The sequence below is a fragment of the Panicum virgatum genome, chromosome 9K (assembly GCF_016808335.1).
Source record: "Panicum virgatum strain AP13 chromosome 9K, P.virgatum_v5, whole genome shotgun sequence".
In the NCBI taxonomy this organism is placed as follows: domain Eukaryota; kingdom Viridiplantae; phylum Streptophyta; class Magnoliopsida; order Poales; family Poaceae; genus Panicum; species Panicum virgatum.
The window spans coordinates 9,266,561-9,283,162 of NC_053144.1; the positions used below are offsets into that span (position 1 = coordinate 9,266,561).

Sequence of the window (16,602 nt, forward strand, 5' to 3'; positions counted from 1 at the left end):
GGTTTTCGATAATTTAAGGCTGTTCCTTGGACTGAACTATAGTCCTTAGGTGATCCAAATATGTGGATTAAAATATGCATTAAAGTTTAGTTTCATCCTAACTAAAATTTAGCCGCGAAAGGGCCAGTAGTCTAATAATTATAAGAGTCTCGATAGTATCTGAGGTCCTGGATTCGACTCCCCATGAGAACGAATATTCTGGGATTTAACGGCGTTGTGCATTGAGTGGTAGTCGACAGCGAGGCGTCTGTGACTCTGTGGTGACTTCGTCAATATCGAGGATTTGCCGGCTTAGTCTTCAAAGATGCTCATAGAAATAGGGTTTGCGTACGTGTGTTCATATGAGTGATTGGTTACATGTATTTGCACGCGCACAGGTTTTTTCACCTCAGGCCAATCTCAGTGAGTTTCATGAATACAAATACCTAGACTGAGAACTAGGTAACCATGCCAGATGAGTTTTATGGTGATGAAACTCTCCTCACATCTCATAAAACTTCATCCTTCTCTCCTTATCAAACTGATCTTACCACGGGCATCTAGCATCACTAGAATCAGGCTCCGGAGAAACGCCGATTTTATCCGCACCCCGGGAGCCAAGCTCACAGGCCCGTTTTGCATCCGGCGAGCCAGGCCCAGGTACCCGCTCTGGCAACCAAGTGGATTTTGGATCCGGCGAGCCTGGACAGGACAAAAACAGCTAACCAATCACGCCCTATACAGCCCACCTAGCTGAGCGCCCGAACCGCGCGCACCGGCGCACGCGGCACCACCCACCAGGCCCAGGTCCGCTCCCGATCCGTGCCGATCCGTTCGAGCTTTTTTCACCGAATCGTGCTCGTGCGCCTCTTCCTCGCGCTGCTACTGGACGTGCGCTCACGTACGTGCACATCGTCCTTCGAGCGAACTCCGCCGAGTGCGCCAGTGGCGAACTGGCGATCGCGGCGCGCGCGTGGGGGCCGGCCCGGGCGTGGTCGCTTAATGCTCAGTACACACCTGCCTGAGATACGGTTCGCAGTTCAGAATCCCGTATTTTTCAGAAAGGAGACTCCAAGGCTGCAGTGCTTGTTAAGGGCTCATAAACCTGCAGCTGTAGAGGGTGTTCGCTTATTTCTCAGTAGAGAACTCTTTGTGTATTTTTCTTTGCCACTGCGACCAAGGCTCGCTTAGAGACACGTAGGTTTATTCTGATCTGCGTATAGGATAAACATTTTTTTTTTGCACAGGATTCACAAAACCTGAAGAACTCCTTTTTTTTTTAGATCGAGCCCTGCAGAACTCGTTTAGCAGACGGCTATCCACGTTAAAAACGTTTGCAGTTCAGCGAAATAACTGCTACTGCGTTGCGCCTTGCATTGCTTTCATGCGCGCTATACCTGACGTTGAAAGAAATCCTAACCTCACTCGTAGCGGAGGGGGGCTAATTTTCTTTCCGATGGGCTGCTTTGTTCCCTGTTTATCAATCTGGCATCCTGAGTGAATCCTGAATTAGCTAGACACTTGGATTTGAATGGACTGCAACTGCAGAGCATCTGAGGTCTTTAAAAATAAAAATTTTGCGTGGCACTGAGCTCCGCCAGTACCCACCCGAGCTCAATGTCAATGATAAGCAAAGCATATCTAACTAGAGGGAATACTACGTAATAATACTCAACAAGCACGCAATATCCATAGCCCACGTATGTCAGCAGTACTATTTCTATTGAATAATAATGGATTTTTTTTATCATGGGCGTTATTAGATGCTTATAAATTTTAATTCGAACCGCTGTATATTGCAAGTTATGAAGCTAAATACATCTAACCGTGCAATTAATCTAGTCATGCAGTTGCATGGCTTTCGATCAGCTTATATTTATTATTACTAAGGGTCTGTTTTCATAGCTAAATAAGTTGAGTGCTAAACTTTAGCGTCTATTAGCACTTACTTTTATTAAAGTTTTTGGATCTTGACGAACTGGGCGTAACTCGGCTGGTAAGATTCCTTGTGGTGGATCGGAACCTGTCCAACAGGGTTTGTGACCTAAATACCACATTAAAGTTTGTGACCTAAATACGCTATATGGTGTATATGTGTGACCGTAGATGCACACTTTTGATAAGTTCATGCATCAACTAGTGCGTTTTACAATTTGTTGGACTAAAGTGATACAACCACACTAGTTGATGTATGGTGGGTGCAATTTACTCTAGTTTTCGATCGCTTGCTAAACTTGACAAATCTAGTTAGGATAGTCGACAGTAGGAAACCACATATCCAACGGTTCATGTATCTTAGCTAGAGGGCCAGAAAGCAACGTCCTATCCACTAATCCCACCACCGTGCTCTGATCGGAACTAAATTAAACCCGGGCCCGTTGATGATGGATCGTTGGACCTTGCCCCCTGCGGAGGAGGGGAGGATGATCCAACTCGTACGTCACCGGCCCCACGAGCCACGCGACGCGCACGTTGCACCCGCTCTGATCAGACGCTAGCTCGCCGTCGCCGTCGCCGTCGCCGACCCCGACCATCCATCCATCCCCACTTCGGCCCCGCCATGCACCCCCATTGAAGCCGAAAAGCTAGGCCGCGCCGCGCACGCGACGCGAGCTCGCCGGGCTCCCTCTCAACGCGCCATGAAATAACGAAACGGCAAGCGACCGGTCGACCGAGCTGTCGCCGCCGGGGGCCGGTCCCCGCTTGCCCGTTACTGAACCGCCGCCGCCGCTTGCTTTTGCGCGCTCGTGGGGAGAACGCCCGCTCGCTCGCGCGGTCACGTCGCCCACCAACAACGCGATGTGGGCTCGGCAACTGATTGACGCATCGAGGCCCGGCTCGGAATCTTCGCGCGCGCCACACGCGCAGCGCCAGCAGCACAAGGGCGCCCTGCATGCTTGTACGGCCGCGCGCGCGACGCGAGCGCGCCATATGACACGCCGCGCCCAGGCCGGGAAGCGACGCCGGCGCGCGCGCCCCACCGTGCAGTGGGCGCGCGCGGCGGCGACGGCCGGCGTGTAAGTCGCCTTGCTCGGTGGTGGCGCAGCGCGGTCGATCGGGGGCGGCGCGCGCTTCCGTGCGCGCGTAGGTTGCTTGCGATCAAATTAAGCTCGTCATCGCCAAGCTTGCTATACACCTTCGCTCCCGATCGAGGTAGTAGCTTGCGCGGTTGCTCTCTGCTGAGCGACGACGCTGACATCTCTGGCAAGTACACTATAACTAACACGATGCTGGCCTCTGGCAATGATTACCAAGTAGTACCGGATCAGTTGCAAAACTGCCGATAAATCCCTGTACTTGCTCTCTCCAGAGCAACTAACACGCGATGATGCGTGCTTAATTAGGTGCCTCGCGCATGGCCGCGCACGGCGCACGGTCGGTACATTTTCGCACAAGCGCATGCATGCAAGGGTGAAGCTGTATAGAGATTTGAGGGTGCATGCACCCCTAAAAAAGAAACAAACAGTGATTATATCCAATTTTTACCATACTTGCACTCCTATGACTCAAACCTATGCACCCATAAGACAAATGCACCATCCTTCAATTTGCTCTAACTTCGCCACTGCATGCATGAGAATTCCTATTTCTTCCTAACTAGCTAGTAGTTTTTCGTACGTTCTTCCCATGAAACAGGAGAGATGGTGATTTCTTCGGAGGGGAGAGTGGTGGTTGTTTGGTGAAAGGAGGCGTAGTTATTCATGCACGCAAACCTTAAACTAATTAAGTCGCACACTACCTCCATTGCAAAAAATATGCGCAGAGTATAAGTTGTGGTTTAATTTGACTCAGCTCGCACAGTGTCTAAAAATAGATTTTATTTGACCCATGACTTGTCTTGTGGTATAATGTTTCTAATATCAAAATCACACATCTATAATTTTTTTCACAACCATAATTAAGATATAGTAATTTCCCGTATGAAACCAATGATATCACTTTCATAAAAAAAACAGTTTGTAAGCTATTATTGTCGTTTGGAAAATTAACGAGGGATTTAAAAATTGAATTTCGTGAGTGCCTTATTTCAATTCAAGAGAAAACTATCACTTTATTAAGAAGCTGGAAAACGTCTTTCTACCAAAACCTAATTTGTTACTGAAGTGCTCTGCCCTTTGATTTGACTAATAAGCAGGTGACGAGTACTAGACTTTGGTTCATCACTGTAGAACCAGTAATAATAACTAATTAAATACTGTTAAGCCATAAACACATGATATAGATGTGATATATACTATACATATATGAACGGTCAATTTAATCGTCGTCTGTTTGTAACAAATTAATTAGCTTTAGGACGAAAGTACAGCGCAGCATTGTAAAAAGTTCTTTCAGGTTGTTAAATGTCATGTCGACTAGCTTGTCGAGCATGTCGTACAGGAGGCTTCACCGTTACACTCGTCTAGTAGGGATCGATAATGTCACTAAAGCGATTCGACAGAAACGTGAATGGATGAAGTCTCTGCACCGAAAGTCGACAAAAATCATTTAGCTACTGCGTCTTATTTTCCCCACCTTTTCCAAATCTTTTTGTTCAATCAAACATGCCATCATCGACTTGGAAGTCCAAAACAAAACAAGAGCAGCACGGTGTGATTTATTGATGGTACACGGCTGCCCTAGGACGATATGGCACCATCGGTTGCGTACATACGTATCTTATAATTAGGGGCTAATAGTTCAGCATCACATGTAAGATTGGAGTACATAATTAAATCATATTTCAATTGGATAATACCGCTTATGCTAAATGTGATGTGCGCTATCATGTATTTAGACTACGATCAATAGAATTGAACTAACTAGCTAATGAACCTGAAGAATCCATGCATGCAAATGTATTTAATTAGAATGTAGCGAAGATCGTGGAGATCAATTATTGCAATATAATTATGAACAGTACAGGAAATGAACCAGACATTATTTATATTAAATAAACTAATTTACAAATATACGAGAGAATAATTAATTCTTCATTTATCTCAAAATATTTTGCACATATATACACCAACCATGGTGGATTTGGACAGATATGTATACATCAATAAATTACATGTCATGTATTATGTACGGTGCATTTTGCTTCCTCTATAAGTGTCTTTGGTGTTAGACTTCTATTTGCAGCATGCCTCTTTCGCAAAGCATTACAACTTGCTTTGGATGCATCCCTAGTTAAATATTTATATATAAATCATTGGCGATGAGAAGCCCCAACCTCCAGGAAATCTATGAACGGCACTTGCCCTTCAGCTTGATCATCCCGGTTTTCCTCTTGCTCCTCGATGCTCGAACAGCACTTGGTGTCGCTCGAGTTTGCATTCACTTGGAGAAAGTCGTAGAATTCAACCGATTTGTTCATGTCGTCTGCTAATCAGATTGAAATCGCATATAATTAGGCTGATATTATATTACGATCAACATTCAATTCCCTACATGCACATATATCAGATAATGAAAAATGTGTGCTACTGTAGAGTGTACATGCATTTAGTCTTGCATGCAAGATATATTCACCTTCTTCGTTAGTAGTTGAACAATAATCCTCCTTGTTGCTATCATTGTTAATGGCAAAGGGGACTGCAAATTCTCTTCGGTACTTGCCTAGCAAGGAGGCCATGCTGCTCGAATCCGTCCTCGGCTTCTTGGCGTTCCTAGGGTTGTTATTTTCATCTTCCGCAGCACCGCCGGTGGCTGCACTGGGGGCGCCGCGCCTGTTGGACATCCTCATCCGCTCCCTGCATCGCCGGGCCATGATCACATGCCAGTGGTTCTTCACGGCGTTGTCGGTGCGCCCGGGGAAGAGCCTGGCGATGACGGCCCATCTATTGCCATGGACGCGGTGCGAGGCGAGGAGCAGCTCCTCCTCTTCCTCCGAGAAGGGGCTCCGGTTGATCCTCGGGTCCAGCTGATTGAACCACCTCAGCCTGCAGCTTTTCCCTGAAACACAATTCGTCATTTTCACCAGTTAGCTCCCTTAATCACGCTATATATTATATCCTCTGCATGCTGCCTATGGCTTGTTCAAGGAAGAACACGGCCACTCGGATAAATTAGAAAGCAAGAAAAGTTAAACTCGTTGGAGGGAACATAGAGAGATAAGATTGCTCTACAAGAGATGCAGATGTGATGTGCACATCATGGAGAATATATCGTGTGTCGACGATGAGGAGGAATGGCTGATGAGCACACCTCTGATATGACAGGCTAACAGATCTAAACTTCTTTTAACTAAACATGCGCATGCCTAAGCACAAAGTCAAACTCGACGCCAAAAAAAAAATCGAACCGAAAGGAAAGAATTAAGCAGACCAACATAGCTCCCAGCCAACAGAAAACTCAAACACGCATCGTGCATATACATGCTGCTGCATCTATCTGATGAGATCATACATAGTCTTGATCACAGCACCTGATCTCCCTTGAAGCTTCTCGGCGATGGCGTTCCAGTTGTGCGGCCCGTATAGCGCGACGAGCTCTTTCAGCTTCTCGTCCTCCGATGGTCTCCAGTGGCCCCTGGTGCACATCCTCGATCGATCGATCACCCAATCGCCAACAGAGACTGCTATCTGAAGCTCAGCTCTATGTATCCTTCGGAATAAATCTTGCACCACCTCTTACTCAGCTTCCTAATAGCTGAGCTTATTGGTGAGCGTGGGGGGAATAAATTAATTAGCAGCAGGAGAGGAAGAATCAACAGCTGATCGAGCTAGGTGTGTGGTATACAGGAATGAAGAAGAACACGGATGGATCGATCGAGAGCGCGGCCGGGCTGGAGGGAGGGAGGGAGACGTGAATTGAACAAGGATGAAAGAGGGAGGACGAGGGATATATAGCTAGGCAAGATAAGGGCCAGGGGTATATAAGAAGGGAAAGTGGTGGCGTTTTTTTTTTTTCTTTCAGGCTCTCGGTGTTGTTGATCGTTAGGGAGAAGATAGTGAGTTAGGAGATGGTTACACCAGAGTTAGTTTGATGCTACGTGTGGGCTAACGGGTGGTTTTGTACGTTAAGCTTCGGCAGGGGGCCACTACTAGAAAATAAGCCTTAGGTCCACCCAAAAGTACCAGTACAGAGATGAACCGGTACCTTAGGGTGGATGGAATCTATGAATGAGCCTTAGGTACCGGTTATTATTATCAACCAGTACCTAAAGCTCTCCATAGATACCGGGTGATAACTTTTATATTAGTACCGGGTGGTACCACCAACCGGTACCTTATGAGCCTTAGGTACCTAAGGCTCTCCATGGGTTACTTCAAAAGGAAAATATCTCCTTCTTAATCAGAACTGCTGCGTAGGTGAGATGCTAAAGTAGCAACGCGCGAGGCTAGAGGTCGCGGGTTCAAATCCCAGCCAAAGGATTTTGTGTGAATATTTTAGCCATAGATACCGGTTGTTTTCAACATCCCCTCTGATGTTTCAAACCTACAACGTCTACTTAAAACCAAACCCATCACTCTCCCTCCTCGAGCGTACTCGGCACCTAATTATAGTAACATACCTTAAAATATATCCTGCATGCGTTGGGCGACCCTAATCAGCAACATTATGTGTAGAACACATCAGATCATCAGACGACCGGTTTCGAGAAGTACAAGCTAATATAGTGCTTTACAAAATCCATCTCATTTGTGTGTTTATTGGTTGTATGAGCAGTTTATAGGCTCATGTATGCAAGTGTGCCGGACACTCATCAGAAGTTGCTCCATTCAGACAGTATGCCTGTAGGCCGTTGCAGCGACGAAGATCCAAGTAGCAGGCTAGCAGCAGCTGGTTGTAGTCGCTGCGGGTTTTCTAGTGCTGTTGGGCGCCTCAGACCTACCCGGCCAATCCACACACTTCTCTATTGGCCTGCATGCTCTGCAGGTCAACTGGGTTGCAACTATATATGTACACTGCTTCCATCGATTGCTGTTAAGCGTTTCTATTTTAATACCTCGATCACCAACACATTATTGGTGATATCGAGGGTTCCTAGAACTGTGAAACAGCTTCAACCATGCACGACTAACAAGTTGATGTTGAGACCTCTAGCTAGCTAGGTGCGATAATTCAGAAGTAACAGTGCTAGCTATTGGTGCAAAATTGAAAACATATATATGTCCATGCATTCATGTAACTAACTGATGAGCAGTCCATATAGAGAACCTTTGCAATATTTTCTGAAAAAAAAAATCGGAAATGTTTTGAGTGCACAGAAATCTTTAGAAGAAGAATAAAACTGTGGCAGCCCCGCCAGACATAAACCGGCTTAAGTGCGCTAACCATCATCAAAACGACAATCAGGGTTAACACGCACTTAAAACGGAGAAATCCGGCAGTGCTGTCGGGTAAAATCCCGATAAAACCACTTAAACCTGGATCGAACAAAGCAGCATAACTCACGCGAAGGCGAGTCCAGAGATTACAACACTACACCATATATTACAACTCAGAGGGCTTAACATAACTTTAGGATTACAAACCAGGTTCCAAATTTAACAAAGTACTTTTCAAAGCCAACAAATAAGAAGTTCACTAGTCCTTTATTTTAGTGGAAAGTAAACACGAGAACTAACGACGATATGGATGTCTCGAGAAAGCCCGATACAAGACATCACTCGTTCTTGTCATCACTGGCCGGGGACGCATCCCACTCCACGGACCAACCAGGCGGAAGAGTGCACGGCCAGGTCAAGCTGGCAATCATGTCCTCAAAAGTATTTCCTGAAACAAAATGAGCCACAAGCAAGGCTGAGTATTCTAATACTCAGCAAGGCTTACCCGACTAAGGGTATACTTAGCCCTTTATCTAGACATGCAAGGCTTTTGGCTGGGGGGTTTGTTTTGCCGAAAAGCAGTAAAGAGTAGATCCTTAATTTCAAGTTCTAGAATTCAGGTTCTAGTTCAATTACCCATTCTAGGTGAGCATCTATCCAATAGCATGCATGGTGAAAACATTTATCTTTTATTATCCAATCAACCATATTCATCATCCTCATCTTTCACTTCTTACTCTATGTGGCAAAAGAGTTAAGCAGTCCCATTATCCGTGAGAGGCGGACGATTCGAATCGAATTTGTTAACCTTGCAAGGCAGACCTAAACACACGTCACGTGGTTACTCCCAGAGTCACACGTGCAACAATTCCCCTTTCTTTCCGGGTTGTGGATCAGGGTCACCGTCCTCGACTACAGAGTACGACGACTCTGCACCCGCATGTGCGCGCATGAGAAACGATGTTCAAAGAAGGTGAGGGAAAAGTCCACTTGCCGGGCCAATCAGGTACTTAAGCTTACCGAATACCATATTCTCGGCATGTGTTTAGTACGTTCAAACGCTTAACTACCACTACCACACACTGCGGCCTTATCAAATTTCACTAAACAGACGGGACACCCCAAGTACCACAGTCCCGCCCTTAGGCCTTATGGTTGCAACAGGTAGTAGACATCCAACTCCTATAATTCTCGCGAGTGACAGGAAATCACTCGACTTCTACCGAACATTAGCATAGCCAACTAGCGACCTACACATACTAGTATTCAAACATCGGTACCTAGGATTATGCAACTAATGTTCCAGTCAACTCCTGTAAACTTAAATGCACAAATAGATAGGAACAATAATGAGTTGCATAAATTTAAAATAGTAGGACATGCTCCGGGGCTTGCCTTCCTGGGCGTAACTGGATCTGGGCTCTTCCGAAATCGGGTTCGGGTCTTGCGCAGCTTCAGTTAGATTAACTTGAGCTTCGCGCTGCTCACTCTTGGACTCGGGCACCAGCTCGTAAGTCCCGTCAGCGAGAGTAGTAGTATCTATATGAGATGCAATGCACATGGGTAAGTCGTTGTGATGGTAAGAATTTATGAATTATTTCACAATAACGGTGTAATGCAAACAAAACCCGAAGTTAAAGAGTGAAACACTTTCATTCATAGTTTACTGGGCAATCGTTTATAGAGTAGTAACTCAACATATCTAACTACACAAGACATCATGATTAACAGCACAAGAAAGCTATACTAACTTCCTAAACAAATGGGATTAGTTTCATATAGCAATTAAATCATGGTTAGTTAATAAATCAGTAACTCAGCACACATACAGTAATAAATTCAACAAAAATTACTTCAAACAGAAGGTAAACAGAACTAGCTATCCTACAAAATTCATCCTAAAACTTGTAGCCAATTATCCAGAACAATTCATGTAAACAGACAACTCCTAAAATAAGATTGAATTATACAGATTACACCAGAGTATAAAATAATATCAAACTTTAACAGTAGGTCTACCAAGGGATAAATTAGCTACTGTGAATTTTTTAGGATTTATTATGCACAGAAATAAATAGGAGAAAATAAACAAAACATACATCAGCTCATCAAGATTAATTTTTAGATCCTGTTCTAATCATGAACTGGGGCTCAAACTCCCTGGACGAGCTAAACTATGCAAAAAGAACACTCAGAAATATTTTCATGATTTATTATCAACATAAACTATTTATCATAATTAATATCTACTAAACAAGCATTAAAACAAATAAATAGCTACACAAATCTAAAAATATTGAAACTTGTACAGTGGTGCTCATTTAGTATTGGAAATATACAGAAAAAGTTTCATACATATATCTAAGTCATAACATCCAGAAATAAAAAGAAAAATATTTTACTAGATCTAGCCAAGACTAGGGTTTCATCTAGTTACAAAGGTCAAATGGTGCTCAAATTTTTACACAACACTAAGCATGGTATGTACTACCTACCAGCCAAAAATCACCTATAAATGCTGAGTAAAACTCCTAGACTAATTATAGTCTAGGTAATCTAATCTTTTTCCTAGATTAAAATACAGACAGAAAGTTGTAGATCTTGTTGCAAGGATTCCAGAACATTTGGATTTGCGTTTTTCCGATTTTTCTACGAATTTCTAGGAATTTTCAAAGTTTGCTGTTTTGAGTTCATGACGTTTTTGCACTTGGCCCCCTGGACTTTTGGCTTCTTCTCCGGGGAGACCCCTGGCCGCAAAACAGAGGAAGGTCGGCGGCGCCATTTCCAGCGCATAGGGTCGCCGGCGGTGGGGGATTCTCAGGGGAAAAGAAAGAGGGGAGCAAGAGCTACCTTTGGAGGGGCTCGGGGCTCGCGGATGTGGGCTGTGGTGGTCTCGCGGCGGAGAGGGGCGGCCGGCGGCGCACTGAACCGGCGGCGGCGGCGTTCCGACGGGGACAGGAGGGGGTGGCCGGGTGCAGGAGGTTCAGGGCGGCGATGCGGAGCTAGCTGAGGGGTTTGTGGGGCGCGAGAAAGAGCGGAAGAGGGAGCTCCGCGGGAGCCTAGGGCAGGGCGGCGCAAATGGCAGGCGGCGGCGGCTCTGGACGCCGCGGAGGGCTCGGCTCGGCGCGTGGAGCAGGGAGGGGAGTAGAGGGGGAGGAAGGAGGCCCGTTTGCGCAGCAAGGGGAGGGAGGAGAGCCAGGCGAGGGCGCGAGCGGGCTGGGGAAACAGTGCACGGCACGGCTCGGCTCGTTTGTCGCCGTGGCACGCCGACGGTAGTCCTCGGCGTGCGCGTAGGGAGGGAGTGCCGCGTGGAGAGGCCGAGAAGCATCGCGGAGGAGCCAAGGACGGGGCGAGGTGAGCACGGCGCGTGGCCGGCGACCTTGACCTGGACGGCGGCCTCGGCTCAGCAGAAACAGGGGAGGGAGGGAGAGAGCAGAGAGAGTAGAGAGAAAGAGAGAGAGAAATTTGATTGATTTCAAATTTGAATCTTTCTCAAAATTTTCAATTAACACTCGAAAATTTTTTAATATGAAAGATGTTCCAAATTTCAAATCCTACCACTTTTGTTTCAGGCCTACTTTCATTTGGGACCCAATTCAAAAGTTCAATTTGAATCCCGACAAAAGTAGTTATTACCCGGTTCGAGATAAATTCAAATTTTTCTTCGACTTTTGTATGAAAACTTAAATATATTTGAGCATGACAATTGTTCAACATTTAAAACTCTACAAGTTTTATTTCAGGAAAAAGCTCACTTAAACCACGGTTTGAAAATTATTTTAAATCTAACACAACTAAAGTTTTTGAATTGCTAATCATTTCAGGTAGACTTGCATTGGGTTAAGGGTACATGACTTGGTGCTAATGACCCTAATTTAGCTAATGAAACACCTGAGGTGTTACAAAAACCCAGTGCTAGCTTGATTGGTCGTTGTTGCATATCGATCTCTGTACCTCCAGATGGTCATGATTTGCATGTGTCTCTATTGTTGTTCCTGATCTGCTTCTTTTTTTTTCAGATTTGTAGAACCTAGCTAGCTAGGCCTAGGCATATGAAACTTTGGTCTTTTTTATGACGAGAATCGATCACGTGATGGGGCCATGGCAACTATACAGAGGAGATGGCATGCATTCTGGTGACCGGCGATCGCATATCATGGTAACAGCAACTTCCTATCAGAAGACAGAAGTTAATTTATTTCGAGATATTGTTTTCGTTCCTTCCCGGGATAGATTGCTTCCGCGGTCAACAACTGAAGATCAGCTGGCTGCGCTTGGGAGCTAGCTTCTGCCTGTTCTCTGCTTCCATTGCAGGTTACATGCGCCACAAGATGAAGTAGGGAGCGGGATGTGTCAGCTTCAACCGTTGGCCTAACCCTGTTCCGTATCGCAGATAAAAGTTCTTAGGAATCAAGCAAGCAGCACCTAATAAGCTTAAACAATAGGAAACCTATACAGATACAGCCAATGGCGTAGCTCAAAAATTCAACCCGTTGCGCACCGGTCTTCTTTTTCTACCCTTCTCTACAAAAAGGAGAGGGGGAAAAAGGGCTTCTGGATTCTGTAGACTATACATCAACACATTTCAATCTTCAGAATCCGTACACCTTTCGTAGAATCGCTTTGAGGGAAGTGAAGTCTTTCAGTTTCCCAGAATTTTCAAGATGGTGAATTCTTCTTACCGTGCTTGAATCAGTGGCACAAACTTTGGACCGATCAGACACGCACCAGGTACATTGTCTCGGTTCTCACGTGTGCAGAGAGAGCCTTGACTGATCGAGATGATCTCTTTTGTAGGCGCGGTGTTTTCCAAACATTTGAAAAAGGGATCGGAGCAGAGAGGAGATCTTAGTAGACGCGGGTGGTCGATGTCACGGAGACGGAGGGACGACGAAGAAGTAACGGTGCAATAGCGACGCGTATGTACGTACCGTGACGCGGGACGTAACTGCCGAATCTTCAGTCACAAGATGCCTGCCTGCCGGTGTGTCAAGGTGACCTAATCGGCCGGAGCCCGGCCGGGGCTTTCATCAGGCCCCCGGTTATTCCTGCCTACCACGTTTGAACGTGACCTCATCGGGAATGGCCACTCCTACTACGTTTGAAGTGACATGCAAGACACGGGGAAAAAAAAAAGAATGGAGCCGATCTGGTCTGGATCTCGGGTCCGTGCCGTGCGTGCGTGAACCAGGTCGATCGATCCCTCTCCCTGTGAAAGTTCCGCAACACCTGGTGACACGACGTACGGGTTTACCGAATCTATGGTGTGCTCGATCGGGACACGGACCGGATCAACAACGGAGCTTGGATGTTGTGTCTACGCACATGCGAAATCGGTCATGTTTGTTTGGTTCCCTAACACAAATTGTGCTAAAAAACTTTAACCGCTAATTAAGGATATTAAATTAAGTTAGTTTACAAAACTAACTCCATAACTCTTGCGTTAGGAACTCTGAAGAATTTAATGAGGCCTTTGACCGCGCGATTATAGGATAACTATTGTAGCATCACTGTAGCAATCATTAATTAATTACCGTCATTAGATTCGTCGTGAAAAATTACATCCATCTCTGAAAAGGTTTTACAAATAGACTTCATTTAGTACTCCATACATGCGAGATTCTTTTTTCGAAAAATGTGCGTGCTAATGAATAGCACGATCCAAACAAGGCCATCTATGCGTGAGCTCCATGGCATTGGCTCGAAAGCCTTGCTTTGGACTCCATAGCAAAAGCGGATCGGAGGAGGAGCTTTTTTTGCGACATGAGGATTATTGGAATTGTCAAACTCCAAAGAAAGGCTGAAACATTGTAGATCGAGCGATCAGGCCTTCAGGTAAAGGTTTCGAGTGGTGTACGCGGCGATCGAGCGCCATTGCGCGACTGGGATCAAGCTACTCCCTTTGTTCCAAATTACAAGCCGTTTAACTTTTTTGACATCTAATTTGATCACTAATCTTATTTTTAAAAATTATGCAAATATTGTCAAATTTAAATTATTCTCAAATAACTTGTATTATTGATAAATTACACAGTAGCCTTAAATTAGTATTATTTGATGGAATGGAACACATAGATATAGGCTTTTAAGCGTGCAGAGCTGGCCACTCTCTGGGCTACGCTACGCCTACGCTAGAGCCAACACAGCCCGTCAGCTCGCGAGTACGTACGCTCTCCGATGTACGCGGGCCACCTGCTCCCGTCGCGTCTCGCACCGCGACGGATCCGATCCGCCCGTCCGTCCGTCAGATCCCGCGCCGCGACCGATACGTACGTATCTGAGAGTTTGGCTTGGAGTTGGGCACTCGGACACCATATACGATCGAGAGCGTCCGGTACGCGTCGATCGGATTCGGATGGGACACGCCTCCGATCCGTCCGCACCTCTTCTCGCCGGATCGGAAGCCATCCGTCCCATCCATGGTCCATCCTTCAACGCACCGGAAAACGACCGCTCGCGCCCGGCCGGAGAAGTAGCCGCGACGGCGGGCAGATCGCAGGCGCATGCCGCCGAGACGACGACGACAAGACTGGGCCGGGCCGGTACGGTATTCCTCACACCATGCAATGCAAGCGCCGCGACCGAGCGATACCTAACTACTCACCTAACCACCACACCACACCACGCATGTGATGGGTACGTACGCGCAGCGGCGCCGGGGAGAACTGAGAGGGCACCCTGGCGTTAGCGCTCGATAGCCGCCGGCCCGGTGGAGCTGACGCTTTGGCTTTGCGGCCGGGCCGGCTCGGACGCCCCTTCGCAGCTTTGTAAAGTTACGTGTGAAAAATTGTTGCTTTTAATATTATAGCATATTTTGTTGTTATTTAATAAAATAATATTTACTTATGGATAAGCATGCGGCGGCGATTTGGTTTTATATAGATTATATTTAAAATATTTATCTCATACTAATCAGTTAGACTGTATAATTAGTTATTTTTAACTGTATTTAATATTCTATATATGTGGCTGAATATTCGATGTGACGGGTACTCTAGAAATTTTTCTAGAACTAAACAGGTCTTAGCTTTGGTGATAAGCATGCGGCGGCGATTTGGTTTTATATAGATGAGCAGGCACGAGGACGCGGGAATCTTTTGCTTGCTTTTAATTTGGAGCTGCCTCGGATGGGACAGCACAGGCGTACCGCGTACGTACGTGCATATACCTTTCATCCCTTCTCGTAGCCTATAACTAATTAATAAATTAGCATAAGAAAACTACTAGTAATAAGTTAAAGAGGTACACTACTCCAGCGCAACTCATCACCGCTGGTTCAAAATGGTCATCACCGCCGATTTTGGGTGGCGTTGGATTTAAATCGTTGGTTATGAAAGGGGCCATCACCGCCGGTTCTCAACCCGACGGTGATGTTCCAAAATCTTCACCGCCGGTTCAACAACCGGCAGTGTTGACCCGTCACGAAACAAAAAAAAATTGCCCACGCCGCTGCTCCTCTGCATCTGCCCCACGCCGCTGCTCTGCATCTGCCCCCACGCCGCTGCGCCGCTTGCTCCACGCCCACCGCCGCTTGCTCCCATGCCGAGGAAGAAGGGAGGAGAGGGTGCGGCGGGGAAGGCCCGTGCGCCGTCCGCTGCGGCCGCGGCCTCACCAACCCGCGCGCCGAGCACCCGCGTACCGAGCTCCATGCCGGCCCGCGGCCGCCCGCGCGTGGATCTGGCCGCCGGCGATCGAGCACCCGCGCGCTAGCTAGCGGCAGCCGTGGTCGAGCTCCCACGGTGGCCCGCAGTCGAGCTCCCGCGGTGGGCCGGCATCCCACGGTCGGCCGGCGTCCTGCGGTCGAGCTCCCGCGGAGCTCCCGCGGCAGGCCGGCGTCGAGCTCCCCCGGCGGCGGTCGAGCTCCCGCGGAGCTCCCATGGTGGCCGGTCAGCAGCGCGTGGATCTGGGCCACCCGCGGTCGAGCTCCCATGCCGAGCTTGCGCCGGCCGTGGTCGAGCTCCCGCGCGTGGGCCTCCCCGTCACTGGGCAGAGAAGGGAGGGGAGAGGAGAGGGAGTGGGGCGGTGGCGCCATGGCGGGAGGGGAGCTGCGCTGTGGGGGCGGCGTTGGGAAGAAGGAAGGGGAGAGGTGTGAACAAGAGTGGGAGCCTCGGGGGAGAGGAGGAGCTCAGCGGGAGGAGAAGGTCCGAGAGATGAAAAAAATCTAAGGGAGATGAGTGAAAGAGAGGAAGAGAAAAATTAAATAGGCGGAGAACACATCACCGCCGGGTCATATTACAACCCGACGGTGATGCTCTGAGAGCATCACCGCCGGGTCGTATTACGAACCGGTGGTGATATGTTAGCATCACCGCCGGGTCCATTTGAAACCGGCGGTAATAGACTATCACCGCCGGTTCGAAATAAACCG

General features: G+C 47.2%; 1 protein-coding gene across 3 annotated transcripts; it reads right to left on the minus strand.

The window, feature by feature from the left end:
- Positions 1-4,933: 4,933 nt before the first annotated feature.
- On the minus strand, positions 4,934-6,784 carry LOC120649944 (transcription factor MYB52-like). Of its 3 annotated transcripts, none has more exons than XM_039926883.1 (3): positions 6,389-6,784; positions 5,581-5,916; positions 4,934-5,343 (listed from the first exon to the last, which is right to left on the minus strand). In XM_039926883.1, exons 1-3 carry the CDS (start codon positions 6,501-6,503, stop codon positions 5,171-5,173), a joined length of 624 nt encoding a protein of 207 aa, XP_039782817.1. In that variant the 5' UTR covers positions 6,504-6,784; the 3' UTR covers positions 4,934-5,170. The 3 variants fall into 3 exon arrangements, with proteins under 3 accessions (XP_039782817.1, XP_039782814.1, XP_039782815.1); XM_039926880.1 differs by having other exon boundaries at positions 4,934-5,346; positions 5,494-5,916; XM_039926881.1 differs by having other exon boundaries at positions 4,938-5,343; positions 5,494-5,916.
- Positions 6,785-16,602: the final 9,818 nt, after the last annotated feature.

Bases quoted from the DNA above. Each gene is read 5' to 3' on its own strand.
- LOC120649944 (XM_039926880.1), bottom strand. From the start codon at position 6,503: ATGTGCACCAGGGGCCACTGGAGACCATCGGAGGACGAGAAGCTGAAA. The intron at 5,917-6,388 runs GTGCTGTGATCA...ATTGTGTTTCAG, and splicing joins GAAGCTTCAAGGGAGATCAG to GGAAAAGCTGCAGGCTGAGG. The intron at 5,347-5,493 runs GTGAATATATCT...CAATCTGATTAG, and splicing joins TTCAACTACTAACGAAGAAG to CAGACGACATGAACAAATCG.